At 36.6% G+C, this 15,584-nt stretch overlaps 1 protein-coding gene across 3 annotated transcripts in view; it reads right to left on the reverse strand.

Annotated features, from left to right (window-relative positions):
* The window catches only part of stau2 (staufen double-stranded RNA binding protein 2), a 100,267-nt gene that overhangs the window by 65,738 nt on the left and 18,945 nt on the right, over window positions 1-15,584 (reverse strand). For all 3 annotated transcript variants that reach the window (XM_066721091.1, XM_066721086.1, XM_066721081.1), the window contains exon 7: window positions 841-1,000. In XM_066721091.1, the coding sequence (XP_066577188.1) occupies window positions 841-1,000 (160 nt within the window). The remainder of the gene's footprint in view (window positions 1-840; window positions 1,001-15,584) is intronic.

The following is a 15,584-nucleotide window of genomic DNA, read 5'->3' on the forward strand; positions in this document are numbered from 1 at the left end:
CAGCCAGGTGTTGGTTGGTGTTGATAGATGTGTCAGAGTGTTCTATACCACTTCATTAGTTTTTCTGTGAGACATTTTCATATTAAAATCGGTGCTAGAAGCCATAACAAATTTTACTGGGTAACACTGATCTGACACATTGAAAATAGTATCAATCTATATTCACATACTTTTAAACTTTATATTCCACTCCGATAAATCTACAATGGTGTGCAATATATTTTTAACAAAGTTTAATTCAATTACATTTTTTTAATCAGACTTTCTGCTTCTACTTGGATTGGAAACGTGATCCAAAATACATGTTATAATGTATTTGGTGTTTCCTTACTTCCATCTCATTCCAATTTTGGCTCAAAAACAGAACAATTTGAAAGGAAACTGTAGATTACACATCACTGAGCATACAAAAAAACAGTACCAAACCCCTACAGCAATATGGATAAATATGATATCAAGCTAATATGACTTCCACCAAAGATATTTACAGTATACGTGTCCTTCAATTTGTAAAGCAATACGCTCAAGCAATAAATTACAAAGAATACATTATGGAGACAAGAGTGCGAGACAGAACAAGAATACTGCCAAGATGTCTTAAATAACCATCGCTGACGCCAAGCATTTTAGGTATACTGTAATTTGATTTCCGGCAAAAGATGATTAAAATAATCATGGCCATGTTGAATAGTCTAATATACTGAGAATTTGCATCGCATTATAAAGTTTGTTTTGAATCAGGAATCATCAAATGCATAATTCGTCAGCAGTCATTGTTTATTAACAGATTAAAAAAGATCATATTGTACCTCAGCGTTTGGATATACGGGACATAGTTACCTGAGGTGGTTTTTCAGGAATGGGCTCATTACGTAGAACTTGAAGAGCTTTCATCGCGGCATTGTGTCTAGCAGCCTGGCGTGTCCGTCCTTCTCCTATAAACTCACTGTTCCCCACTGTCAGCTGGACATAAAATATCTTAGGCACTGGGTAATGGTACCTAGGTTGGAAACAAGCCAAAAGAGAAAAAAAAAGGAAACAGGAATTTGATTTATAAAAGTATTAAGTTATCGAAACTTGGCAGTTTTATTGCCACACACAAACCAGACACCAGACATGAGAGAATATAAATAACAATGCACACTACCCGGGCTCACTCATGCACGCACACACCTGGTCACTGAACACAGAAATGTTACAGAAACTGCGAAAGACAGGAAGAAACGTGGAAAGATGTATGCTTGAAATAACAAGAAGCGATAGAAAAAGAAATGAATGCATCCAAGAATAAACAAAAACGTGACATCATTGATAAAGCGAAAATGTTCAAATGGAACGGGCTGGTCATATAGCAGGAAGAACAGATCAAAGATGGACAAAGGAAGCTATCAAATGGATCACAAGAGATGAAAAAAGACCTAGAAGACGACCACATAAAAGATGGGAAGTTGAAATAACAAACTTTGCAGGCGTGACCTGGAAAAGAGATGCCTTCACAGTATCACATCATACACACATACAAAGATACATTCATACATACATATAAATACAATGAGTAACACTTTTTACAGCTATTCTAGAGAATAATGAAGACAGATTAAAAAACAATTAACTTTGTGAACTCTGTAAATCACCACATATACTTGTAAACTAGGTATACATTGATCACAATGCCCAGGCTAATTTTATTTTAATTTATTAAGAACCATAATATGTATATAATAAATCCACCTTACATTGGGAGCTATATTTTGTCGGCCATGGATTAAGTTTCTGAAGCCTCATAAATTAACCCAAAGCAGGTACCCAAAAACTTATCTTATATATATATATAAATCTTTTTTTATAGGACTTTTTTCAAGACAATATGTGACTGTCAGGTGTAAGTTGACACCAAATTACCTAAATACATATTATAGAAGTTTCATGAAAGTGAAACTATACTGTCACCAAATCTCATCAACTAAATGACAATAACATATATCTTCCATGAAAAACTATTTCATAGCATCTCTTTGTCTCACCTATCACACCCAGTACATGTTCTGGGAGCTGGGCAATAGTACATACATTTTGTACCAGAATCACACAGTCTTGAGATTTGTAAATCGTTGAGAGTAAATATTGTTAGTTGAGCTGTTACTGTACTTTAAAAAATGACTTTCTTTTAATTTAAAGAATTAGGTAATGGCATATTGACTAGTTAATTACTGTAACAGGTGTGTTGCTCTGTATCACCTGATCAGAGTTTAAAATGTATTTTTAATGGAAAGCACTTATGAATACATACATGATTAATCTTCAGGTGTCATCGAGTTCTGAGAAAATTTAATGGATTAAGAACACTACCTACAGCTTTAAAGGAAGATAGGGACGGCCAAAACTGTGGAAAGTAAACTGTGCTATTTCTCAATTTAATGTTTAAACCAGAAATAAATAGGGAAACTTAAATATTGTTCACCATGAGGAAAGCAGGAGTTGGTTCTTTAAAACAAAATGGGACTTATACCTGGTTTTGTATACATTTATTTGTTACATTATATTTCCAAAAGCTATATAACCGAATATTTCCCACTGTGGTGGTAAGTGTCTATAGTTACAATAGTGGAGTCTAACAAACCTGGGAACAACTGAGAAATTTATGTCGCAGAAGGCAGAAGCATATTACTGGGGTTATTAATGTTTGAAAGGAGGACAAAATAACAGACCTTAAGTACCAAGAGGCCAATTAAATAACAATTGCTGTTTGCTGGCACTATGAAATTTTGACTCTCTGTTGGCGCTGACTTAAGAAACAGAAAACAAAGAACTTGAACACGTATTTCTTACTCTTTAGTCTGTCTTTGGCTCAGCCATGCAGAGCTGTCAAAGGGCTGTTCATTTTGCAGATTTAGAGGGCTGCTAGTACTCTGAGACTGTAACATTTAACAAGAATAAGAACCACAGCACCCTGTTACCCAGTTTTATCTTTTATGACGGATTAGTTTGAAATAATGGCTGGATTTGTGAGACAAATGCGCTGCAGATAAAGACCTTTCGCATTCCTGGAAGGCTGTGTGTTTACTTCAAAAGCACATACAATGTGTAGCCATGTGAAGAACAGGTTTTTCAAATTTAGGAACTAATATGGAAAAGTTTTGAAGCTGATTCCAGGAAGAATATCTGGTTTATAAATCAAATACGTGCAATATAATCTTACTTACACAAGCAAGACATAAACCAAATCTTTTCTTAGCGGTTCCTGGTTGAAATAGATCATGCTGTCTATTTGCAGAAATTTTAACTTACTGATGAAACAAAAAATATAAGCTTCTTTAAGACACCATACTAAGGTGTTGTTTAGCTATAGTTTGTGCTGGAATCCCTGATTATTGAAGCTAAACTAGCCAAAACTAAAATGTATGACTGAAGAAGAATGGAAGAACATAGAAAAAAGAGGAACTACACCAAGATAATTGAGAAATTAAATCAAGTTGAATAATAATAAAAAAATCTAATGGTTACCTGACAGAGTACTGCTGGGAGAAGGGGAGTAAAAGCTGACTGATGAAAACAATTTGATTCATATGGTTCTCAGGGGCCTGCGGGTTAAACCTTTTAAATCTGCATCAAATCCACTGATTATTGGGATAGGTGCACTGTAGGTATTCTGGACTTGTAGCCCTAAAAACATATAGCTTTGACAACTGTGGGTCAGAGGGTATGTACTTTGTCTTATTCCTCCCGAAGAAGTACATAAATCTTAGTGAGCCAAGTCCATTCATTGCCAAATCCAAACTGGGACTAAAAACAGGTAAAAGGTAACAGGTAATTATGATTACTATAATCAACTTTCAATTTAAAGTAATAAGAGTGGTATTTCTCTAGTGTTTTTGATGAAACAGTAAACACATTTCACAAGCAATACATTTTTGAAACTTAAAAAATGTTATCTGTACATCAAAATAATTTTGAAAGCCTGTATTAAAAACTTCTACATACTTCAAAATCCACACTGGCAAAATACAAGGGCAACTGAGCAAACTCTGTCAGCGTGGTATGAAATTCAACCCCCCATTTTATTATAAAACTCTAAAAATCCCAGACGAGTGGGAGTTCAAAAATAAAAGTATATTTCCACTACACCAGTAAAAGTGTCCGTTCTTCTGCAATTACATTCCAGACCAGGATGTTACATATCTGAACTGTTTGCTGTGAGTCAGCGTTTATTTACCAAGTCTCCGCTGGGAGCTCAGCAGCAGCAGCATTCAGCCTGAACAGTCCAAGGGTGGGACTGCCCTTGCATGTCAAGCATAACCTGCATCTCAAAGGAAATGCCAAATGCAACATCAGATCCAGCCAGAATAGGCGAGCTCTAATCGGCACCACACATTCTGGTTACAGGTGCAGGGAACTCTGCCATCCAAGAGCTTGCTGGAGGCCCTTTGTGTAACGTGGGAAAATAGCTGCTGACACACTGCAGCACATTAAACCCAATAAACACTGAAAAGCACAACCAAGCCACGTCTGGTCCGAATTATGAGGAATACAATCCAGACTGGGAACACCTAGGGGGTGGGTGGGAAGAAAAGCCCACCACACTGAAAATGATTGCATTCTTGTGATCTGTGCGAGTGTGATGCAATGGTTTGATTAGACAATTACTCACACATGCAAAAAAAAGGGTTTATTTTTTCTTTATTTTATTGAAATGTCACCATTTTCATCCAAGCTGCAACTGTATGATTAAGTCATACTACTGAATTCTGTGTTCACAATATAAATGATCATCAGATTCCTATACTGTAGCAGCTTCACTCACACAATCTATAATTTGCTACACTTGTGTGGTCTTCCGAAGGTGAAGCCATTTCGAAATGTGAAATTAATTTCCCACTCTGTAAAACAACTAATCCTGGTCAGCCCATTTAGAAAGCTGCTTAATTGATAATCCTTGCATCCTGTTACATAAATTGATTCTGAAGTGTACTGCAGTTGTGCACTTTGATTTTCAAAGTAGAAAGAGAAACTGTTTAATTAAAAATAAATGGTATCATTCTGCTATTCAGACCATACAGATAAAATGTGGTTCGGTTTTAGTACTTTCATCAAACTGTAGACTGTTCAAAATACAAAATAGAGGCTGATCTTTAGTTTCCATTGACTGGAATTACAGGATTTGCTGCAAGAAAGTATTTTAAGAGAGCCATTGAAATTACAAGGCATGAAGGTGACAGGTTCAAAATAATATTAAAAGATTTACTCTGTGGGTTGGGTTGTTATATGCTCAGATATAAACAATAATTATAGTGATTATGCTGCACATGTACATTTCTGTACTTTTAAACTGGCGCTCCCCATTAAAAACAACATTTTGGCACAGGGATTTCCCTGTGGCAGAGATTGATGAGACCTATAAAAAAGTAACAAAATAACAAAATAACAAAATATAAGCAAAACCTTGCAGCAAAATCCAAATGTGTTCTCCACTAAAATTGGGTTTGTTTTTTTGTTTTGTTTTTTGGGATCACCGTTTTCCCAAAATTGCAATGTCATGAAGGCCCTCGGTTTATTTACTTCTGACTATGCAAGTGCAATGTTGATGGGTGAAAAATGTATCAGCCACAAACAAAATAAAGCATCTTTACTACCTGTATTCTCTAGTATTGCATAAGTTGTATTTTTTTATTTGGACAACTTGTTTTATTAACAAGTTACAGAGAACACAGTTGTACCAACATAACTTTGCTAATTATGTGTAGAAATGCGTATTTCATTAAAAAGTGTACCTCCTTCAGAGCTCGGCAGTACATGTGTTGTGCATGACAGTCTGGAATCAGAATATAATGAATAAATTAACATGGAATGAATCTTTAGATTAACATGAAAGGAATTCTAATACAATTCGATATTGCACACAAATACATGTACACGAAAACCACTGCATGGTAAAACAACTGATATTGTGTTGCTGTATGATGCTTTCAGCAATACTACTATCCTCAACTATTTGGTTGCTCATGTCTTTTGGGTCTTACAGTCTTAGGTATGACAATTACAGAAGATGTTTCTTGGTACTTATAGTTGTTATAATAGTAGATGACACTAGTGGAGGCTTTGAGGAAAAAATCTTCATGTTCATAATTGTAATTCAATCAGAAAAAAAAGTTAATATTTTGTGCGTAACTAGATTAAACTCACTTTTGTCAGACACTTCTGAGAAGTTGGTGCACCAAAGAGCTTATTTAGTTGTAAATGCAGCCAGAATGTATCGCCTGTCCCGAAGCTGGTAGACAAATGTTGAGTTGATCTGTTACCTGGACAGGCCTTTTGAAACTGGACCAGGCAGCATGCCAAAGTTTTTTTCCAATCACTGGAAGAGAGATCTCTGCAATCACACACAATTATCACACAGGCCTGCTCCTTCATTGTCTCATCATTGTATCTCAACACCAGTGTCCATAAATCTCCCATGTGATGCTGATGACTGCCATCAATCTGTGGTCTTTATTACTGTTACCAAGGGGGGCTGCCACTTGTTAAATATAACAGAGTATAAATGGGACTCCAAGCACCACCACTTTTCCCACATCCCAAAAAAACCCTGAACAAAATAATGAAAAATGTCTTAGAGCTGACTAAGCAGGTAATGTTGTCTTACGTGTGTAACCATGGTTCTCAAGGGGATAAGAACATAGGCTGATTAAATGCGTAGTGAAGGAGTGTCAAACCCGGGTAAATTAGGCCAAAGCCATGAGAGCAGACCGAAAGCCAGGTAAAGTTCTTTTGCCATTAACAGATTAATTTAATGTTCCATAAAATAGAACTGCTGCAGAAATAAGCAAGGTATAAACAGTGAAACTAAGAAAAAAAATGAAATTTCCTTTAAGCATTCCAGTGTATACATTTATTCCCAGTGAGAGGGAACAGTAGCCAGCTGTTACAGCATTTACATTGTTTCTGAGCTGTGACCTCGGTCAGATATCCCAGTATATCTGAATCTCATTAATTAGTAAACACTTAATAGCTCTTCAAATACTTTACATATCTGACAAAAGAGACATAAATGTTGAATGGAATAAAGAAAAACACCTGTGCAGAGAAATGCTGAAAACTCCGTACTGCAGAATTCAGCTTTAAGCCCAAGCTTCTCTGTGCTGAAGACCTACTCTTCTCAGCTCTGTTCTGCCCACCAGTTACACACCAGTAAGGACTCACAATTCCTGCCATTCCCTGTCTCGTCCCTTAAGAGCAGCTTCCGTCAGACATGCTGTGCAGCAGCCACCAAGAGATGTTTTTTGTAATGACATAACCCAATGCAGCTGTAATTCCTAGGGAATAAAGAAGTGCTTTAAGTGACTGTTGGTGGGATTAATCAGGAGGAAATGCTTCTAATGTACAGCAGGTAATGGCATTGGGATATATAACATGATTGATCCTTTCACTGATATTGCCAGCTCCTACTGTGACCACTTCATTCTTGTCACCTTGATTAACCCTTGGTGGATACACAATTTGATTGGAACTAAAACCCTACTGGTTTTGTGGAGCCACAGTTGCTGGGAAAACATGAGAAGAAACTTGGAACCATTTACACTTCCCCAGCTGCGGTTCCTATCCTGTTACCAGGGTCTTGTTTTTTTTATTGTTTTTTTTCTTAGTGTTTTTCCCAAATGTAAATTTAGAAAACATACTGTGACAAAATGAGATCATGTAACCTACCCAGGGGGCACAAAAGGCCACTTGTCAAAGGGAACAAGTCACTTCCAGGAGGTGGTACCACATGTCATGTACATAGTGCTTGTATTTAGAGAGGAAACTGAAGAATTTCAGAGGGGTTAAGGTCGAGGGTTTCTCAAACATTCCCTGGTTAGGAAGGTGTGTAAGCATTTCCAAACCACTGATAAAGAGAAACAGAAAAATAAATAGGTTGTTCTTTTTGAATGTTTTGAAGGAAAAAAAACTAATTTAACCTAAAGTGTCTTCATTATTAATATTAATATTAATAAAGGTATAACAGAAATGTCCAGGACCTCTGTACATAAGGACATATTGTCATATCTTAGTAGAAACAAAGTACCAGTCATTTTATCCCACGGCACCATTGGTCCTTCATGAATGCGCCAGAAGCCAGACAGCAACATCTTGTAGGTAGGATCTACATTAATTAAAAGAATCAAACTGTTGTGACTATGTTCAAAGTATTTTTTTTTATTGCTGTGTATCCTTTGACAAGTGTACTTTTGATGCCAAAAAACACCCACTTAAACACACAGGGGAAAAAATCTGAATATACTTTATCTGTTCAAACATTCATAAGATGAGATTGTTAAACATGTCCATTGTTTCTTCTTATTTACCATTCAACATTTCAGAACTCTTCAGTACACAGATTAATCTAAAATACTCCCATTATGGTTGTATAATTGTCCTGTATCAAGGTCTTCCCTACAGTTAGGGAGTATTTACTTGTTCTGTTTTTTGTCTCACAGCTGATAATTTTAATTTGATGATTTTAATATCTGTCATCTCACATTAAATAAAAATCCCATGCTTATGCCTTGCACTTCAAAGACAACAAAACAAAGCTGATAAAGAAAATAGCGCTTCATTAATTGAAAAGGCTTTACAAAAAAACAGGCTTCTGCAGCTCAATCCATTTGTGGCCCACAAAGTAACTTGGCAACAGTCTGCCACACTGTTGAATAGACCAGCTGTAGTGCATTCTTTCCACAATATGGACATTATTGTTTTACTACATTTTTTCATTCAACAAAATTATGTTTGTATCTTTATTAAAACATACATAATAAAAAGCTAGAGCTAGTCCATAAGGAAAGTTTTCTGTGTAAAATGTTTCCTTTTAATCTCTGCAGAGATTTGTTTACTCCCTTGCGCGTGACCTGCTGCTAAACAGTTTTAAACAGTTTTATGTCTGTTACAAACATTTTTATTTTCTGTGCCAAGTTCTTCCTACAGAGAAGTACGGCATGGAGACCTTCAAATCATGACAGTCTCATTGTTTAATTGAAGCAAATTTCAAAAACCCTTCTGAGTCTGTCTTGTAAATGATGGTTATGATTCAGATATTCCCTTTCTCTGGGGTAAACTGATTGCCTCTTGCATCGCATATGTCTATCAGAGTCCACTACTGAAACAAAAACACCCACCCGCCCATTTTCTGAGAAACCGTTACGTAGAGAGCTCCGCAGCTGTCCGAGGAAAAGACCCCGTCCAAGAGAAACTGTGGGAAGGATGAGTACAGCCTTACAGTAAACTATGATATTCGAAAGCTTACTATTCTCCCACACTGACCGTAAGTGCAGCTGTTTGAAAGAACTCTGCCCCACTTAAGAATGTTAGATTAGTATTTTAATAAAGAGGCCCATCTATGAACACAGTTTAAAATCTGGGTTATTTGAGGCTGCTTGCCAGCTTTCACTCTAAATACAAACTGGTTCTGGTTCAATTAGCACTAACAAACCACACACAGTAAGCTTGATATTATTCCACTATGTCTGCAGCCAAAAGTACAGCTGACCTTCAGAAATCCTGAAATGACTTTATGTCCTTAGTGAACAAAAACTGAAGCAATTACTGCCTGACAGATTGGAAGGCCAAGCAGGATTTCAGCAGCATTGCCGTCACAAAATGTGGAATCTTTCAATTAACTTCTCGTTCTGCACGTTTACGAAACACTGCGTTTATCTGACAGTGATTTATTAATTAACAGAGGTACGCAATTTCATGTAAGACCCTACCAGTTTCACACAGCCAGCCTTCATAAGTGCTGTAAAATAAACAAGTAAATACAATTCCCAACCCGATCCTATATTGTTTTTGTTTAATCCCCATTACAGCCCTAGTTTCTCACTGTACTATATTTATTTATATCAGATTTACAACAGAACAGAGATCAAAGTAACTCATTATCAATCAAACGATTCTTTAAATGGAAAAGTAAATTCAATAATGGCATTTGTCCACAATATTTTGTCTGATTCCAATACAAAATGACTTCCCTAGCAATATATTTGGTAATTCAATAAAAATGTTTTTATATTGGTGCCAATTTATTACAAATACATAGTAAAGGCATTTATTTAGCATTAATTCTAAGTTTCAAGTAGGCAATGTTTGGGGGTGGTTTATTAGCCTACATCTTTTAACATGAAGTATCGTCAAGCCCAAGCAATTCAGCTGTAATACCAATGTGGTAAAAATAAATGAAAATCCATTGAGCAACCAACATTGAGTTAATCTCGTGTGTGATCCTCTAGTTTTTAAGTGAGACTAAATCTTCATCATCTCAGTGTCATTCTTCTTCCATGAATGAGAAACGCAACCCACTAACATCTGCATATATCTCATGAGTTATTTTCCGTAACTTTCTTTTTATCAATATAAAAACTGCAGATTAAATTTTACTGACTACAAATTAGGGAAGTATAGTTAAGGAGAATATGTCATATGCCTCCAGTATTTATAGTTTTTGAAATATTGGTGCACTGAACTTGTTTCCAATTAGTTAGTCTGTTTCTCCTGCTCTATAATTCAAGCATCCACTTACTGTTTAATTCATAACTTATTCTGAAGAACTAAAGGAGTGAAGAAATAAACAAACCAAAACAAAACCTTAATAGCCTATATATGTAATAGTATAGAGCTATGTCAAATATTGAATTCTGTGATAAGTAAAGTCAAATGTTTAATCTGTTTCTCCGAGTCTCTTAGCAGCAGTAATATACTGGAAACTTCCCACATAGTGATTTAACGGACTCTCAATCAATCAGGAAAGCAACCAGTTTATTTGGACAGTGGAACTGTGTTTTTGTATATAAGGAGCACAAAGGCATTCTGTAAGAAAAGCCCTGTATTTTTTTTTTTTTGTACTGTTTAAAATTAACCAAACACATTGTTACAATACTGAGCCAACCAGAATTATTATTATTATTATTATTATCATCATCTAAAAGGGAACATCATATAATAGCAGTCTGTATAATAGTAGCAGTGAAGTCCTTTTTTTCTCTCAGCTAATTCAAAGTCTTTGAGTCCCGGGTTGTCTGTCTGTTGCCGTTTATAGTTAATGGCTATAATATAACATATCCAATGCAAAGTTTTCACACAATATATTGACAAGCTTAATGTGCCCTTTCTGTCTGGTTGAAGAAAAGTAATACTGTAACTATAATGAGAATACAGAGTTTCTTTTTCAAAGCACCATCAATGGGATGTCATATGAGCTTAATGAAAAAACATTACCCTCTTATCTACATGGGAATTGAAACTGAGAGTTAATATATGGTTACAGACAGTTTATTGGTTTTGTCATTTCAGTGATTCATTGATTAACGAACTATAGATATGTACATATACATATAGCTTTTATCAATTCACTGCTGGATGAAGGCCCCCCAAGTTGTTTACACTTGTTTTGATGTACAGCCTCTCTTTTCCAGGTCAAGCCTGCAAAGTTTATTATTTAATCTTCCCATCTTTTACATGGTCTTCTTTTAGGTATCCATCTCTTGGGATCCATTCTGTTATTTCTTTGTCCATCTTTGGTCTGTTCTTCTTGCAATGTGTCCGGCCCACTGCCATAATGTTTTATTTTCACTATTTCAATTACAATTTTTTTTTTGTTATTCCAAGCATGTGTCTTTCCATTCTTCTGTGTGTTGTTTCCAGTTTCTGTATATTTTGTGTGTTTAGTGACCAGGTTTCACAGCATTAAGTGAGCACTGGTAGTATGCATTGATCAAATATTTTTCTCTTGAAGCAGACGGGTAGATTTCCTTTCAATAGCGTGCTGTTTCTTCCAAATGCACTCCATCCCAATTTCATTCTTTTGATTTCTTCCATAAGATCTCCATCTGCGTTGATTTGCCATCCAAGGTAAACATAACTTTTGACTTGTTCAAGTATCTTTTGATCTACTTCAATTTTCTTGGTTTTAACAATGTTGTTGATCATGAGTTTGGTCTTACTCAAGTTCATTTGAGTGAATTTTTCTTCCAATGTTTGTCTGAATTTGAAGCTGAAGGTCTTTGGGTGTTCCTGCGTTCTTGTGATAAGTATGTCATCAGCAAATCGTAGGTTGTTCAAATAAGCTCCATTTATCACGATTGATTTTTCTTCCCAGTCTTCTCTTGAAAACTTCTTCAACTGTTGCTGTCAAGAGTTTTAGAACATAAGAACATAAGAAAGTTTACAAACGAGAGGAGGCCATTCGACCCATCATGCTCGTTTGGTGTTCATTAATATCTAATAGATCCAAGGATCCTATCCAGACTATTTTTAAATGTTCCCAAACTTTCAGCTTCTACCACATCACTGGGTAGTTTATTCCAGATTGTGACAACTCTCTGTGTAAAGAAGTGTCTCCTGTTTTCCGTTTTGAACGCCTTGAAGCCCAATTTCCATCTGTGTCCCCGGGTGCGTGTGTCCCTGCTGATCTGGAAAAGCTCCTCTGGTTTGATGTGGTCGATGCCTTTCATGATTTTGAAGACTTGGATCAAGTCCCCATGTAGTCTCCTCTGTTCCAGGGTGAAAATGTTCAGTCTCTCAGTAGGACATTCCCTTCAGACCTGGAATAAGTCTGGTTGCTCTCCTCTGAACTGCCTCTAGAGCAGTGATATCTTTCTTGAAGTGTGGAGCCCAGAACTGTCCACAGTATCCAGATGAGCTCTAACTAGTGCATTGTACAGTCTGAACATTACTGCCCTTGTTCTCAATTCTACACTTTTGACAATATACCCTAACATTTTGGTTGCCTTTTTAATTGCTTCCCCACATTGTCTGGATTGGGAAAGTGAGGAGTCCACATAGACTCCTAGGTCTTTCTCATGCATTACTTCTTCTTGTTCTATTCCTCCTATAGTGTAATTATAGTGGACATTTTTGTTACCTGCATGTAATACCTTGTCCACATTGAATTTCATCTGCCAGGTGTCGGCCCACAACTGAATATTCTATATGTCCCTTTAATAACCTGAGCTGCCGAGATTGTATCTGCTGAGCCACCTATTTTAGTATCATCTGCAAATTTGACAAGTTTGCTAACTATCCCAGAGTCCAGATCATTAATATAGATTAGAAAAAGCAAAGGCCCTAGTACTGATCCCTGTGGAACTCCACTAACAACCTCACTCAGTTAGAAGCGACTCCTCTAATCGACACCCTCTGTTTCCTATACATCAACCAGTTCATAATCCATCTACTTACATTACCCTGAATGCCTACAGCTTCCAATTTGAGGATCAGTCTTTGGTGTGGAACCTTATCAAAAGCTTTTTGAAAATCTAAGTATATCATATCATATGCTTTCACATGATCTACAGCTGCAGTTGCATGTTCAAAAAATTCTAATAAATTAGTAAGACATGATCTGCCTCGTCTAAACCCATGTTGACTATCTCCAAGAATATGGTTTTCATTAAGATGCTGCTCTATTTTCTGTCTAATCATTTTTTCCAACATTTTACAGGTGATGCAGGTGAGACTGATTGGTCTGTAATTTCCTGGCTCAGTTTTGTCCCCTTTCTTGTGGATTGATATGACATTTGCTGTCTTCCAGTCAGTTGGCATATCCCCTGTTCTAAGTGTCATTTGGAATAATTGACTTAGCGACCTATAAATAATTTCCCTAATTTCTTTAAGTACTGTTGGAAATATCTGGCCCAAGTGATTTGTTTGTTTTTAATTCTGCTAGTCCCTTTAGTACCTCCTCCTCATTTATCCTGATCTCTCTTAGGGTTTGACTGGACTGGTTATCAACTTGTGGCATGTCATCTGTTTTTTCTTTTATAAAAACCTCTGTGAAATACTAATTTAGAACATTTGCCACATCTTGTTCGTTTTCCAAGATACCTCCATTTTTGCCCTTTATCTGTTTCACTTCCTCCTTTATTGACTGCTTGCTGTTGTAATATTGAAAAAGGCTCTTTGCATTGGTTTTAGCTCCAAGAGCTAAGTTTCTTTCTATTTCCCTCTTTGCTTTCCTGATCCCTTTCTTAAGATCTCTTTGCAGCTCAACATATTCTATGTATTTTGTTTCGTCACCATCCCTTTTGTATGTGCTATACAACATTTTCTTTCTCTTTATATTTTTTTGCATACCTCTATTAAACCATTTTGGCCAGTGTTTTTTGGTCCTCAATTTGTTAAGTTTTGGTAAAAATTGCTCCTGAGCCTCAAGTAGTATATTCTTAAAATATACCCATCCATTTTCAACTGAATCTGTATCCAGTGTGCTCCAGTCTACCTCTTCTAAGTGCCGCCTCATACCTTCAAGGTTTGCTTTTCTAAAATTGTAGACCATTGTTTTAGACTTGGACCTTGTTTTTTGAAAGAATGCCTCAAAGCTAAACATATTGTGATCACAATTTGCCATTGGTTCTCTAACTACAGTCCCCCTGACTCTATCTTGGTCATTTGAAAAGATCAAGTCAATACATGCGCTCTCTCTTGTTTGTTCCCTGACAAATTGAGTTAGAAAGCAGTCAGTCATTTACCATCTCAACCATTTCTATTTCTGCTTCTGTAGTCCCCACTGGGCTTTCCCAGTCTACGTTTGGGAAATTGAAATCCCCCATTATAACAGCCTCATCCTTGCTACATGCAGTCCTGATTACACTATACAATGCAGCATATTTCTGAATATCTGAGTTTGGTGGCCTGTAACACACTCCTACCACTAATCCTCCAGATCTCTTGTTCAAAAGTTTCACCCACAAATTCTGTTCCGTTACTGGGATCTAATACAAGTTCTTCTGCCTCAATGTCATTTTTCACATATAATGCTACCCCACCCCCTCTTCGATTTTGCCTGTTTCTCCTAAACTGTGTGTATCCTTTCAACTTGTATTCATCCCCATCATTTTCTGTAAGCCATGTTTCTGTCACTCCTACAACATCATAGTCACAGGCCAGCACTGTGGCTTCCAAGTCTAACATCTTGTTCCTTATAATCCTGGCATTGAGGTACAAACATTTCAGGACTTTCCTACTAGCAGTTTCCCTTGGTTTTCTTTCCTTAGTGGAACATCTCCCATTGTCAGAGCTCCCTGCCCCCCTGGTTCCTAGTTTAAATGAGATTTTGTAGAGATTGCGTCTTCTTGACAAACTCCCTTGCAGATCTTGATCTTGTCAGTGTCTTGGTGGAGTCGGACTGTTATGTGGCATCGCAGTGGATATATTTAATACGATTTATGTACGTTTCCTCAATGTTTTGATTTCTTAGAGTCCTGTTGACTGAGTTTGTATATATTAAGTCAAAAGCTTTCTCGTAGAAGATAAAACCCAGGCACAACGGAAGCTCATATTCTATACATCTTTCTAATATTTCTTGGACAACTTGAATATGATCCATCCGGGCAAAGTCCAGGGTGTCTTGAAGATGATGTGTTAGTAGCTTTGTAAATATTTGTATACAATGCGAAGTAGACTTATGAGCCTGTAGTTCTTCAGATCTTCTTTGCCTCCTTTCTTGTGAAGGAGGATGACAGTTGCATTGTTCCTTTTAGAAGGAGAAGCTGAGATACTTTTGAGCTGGACAGAAGCCTTCATTGTTATCAATCAAACCATTAGTGGAGAAACTAAGT

This window comes from Amia ocellicauda, chromosome 2, assembly GCF_036373705.1.
Source record: "Amia ocellicauda isolate fAmiCal2 chromosome 2, fAmiCal2.hap1, whole genome shotgun sequence".
In the NCBI taxonomy this organism is placed as follows: domain Eukaryota; kingdom Metazoa; phylum Chordata; class Actinopteri; order Amiiformes; family Amiidae; genus Amia; species Amia ocellicauda.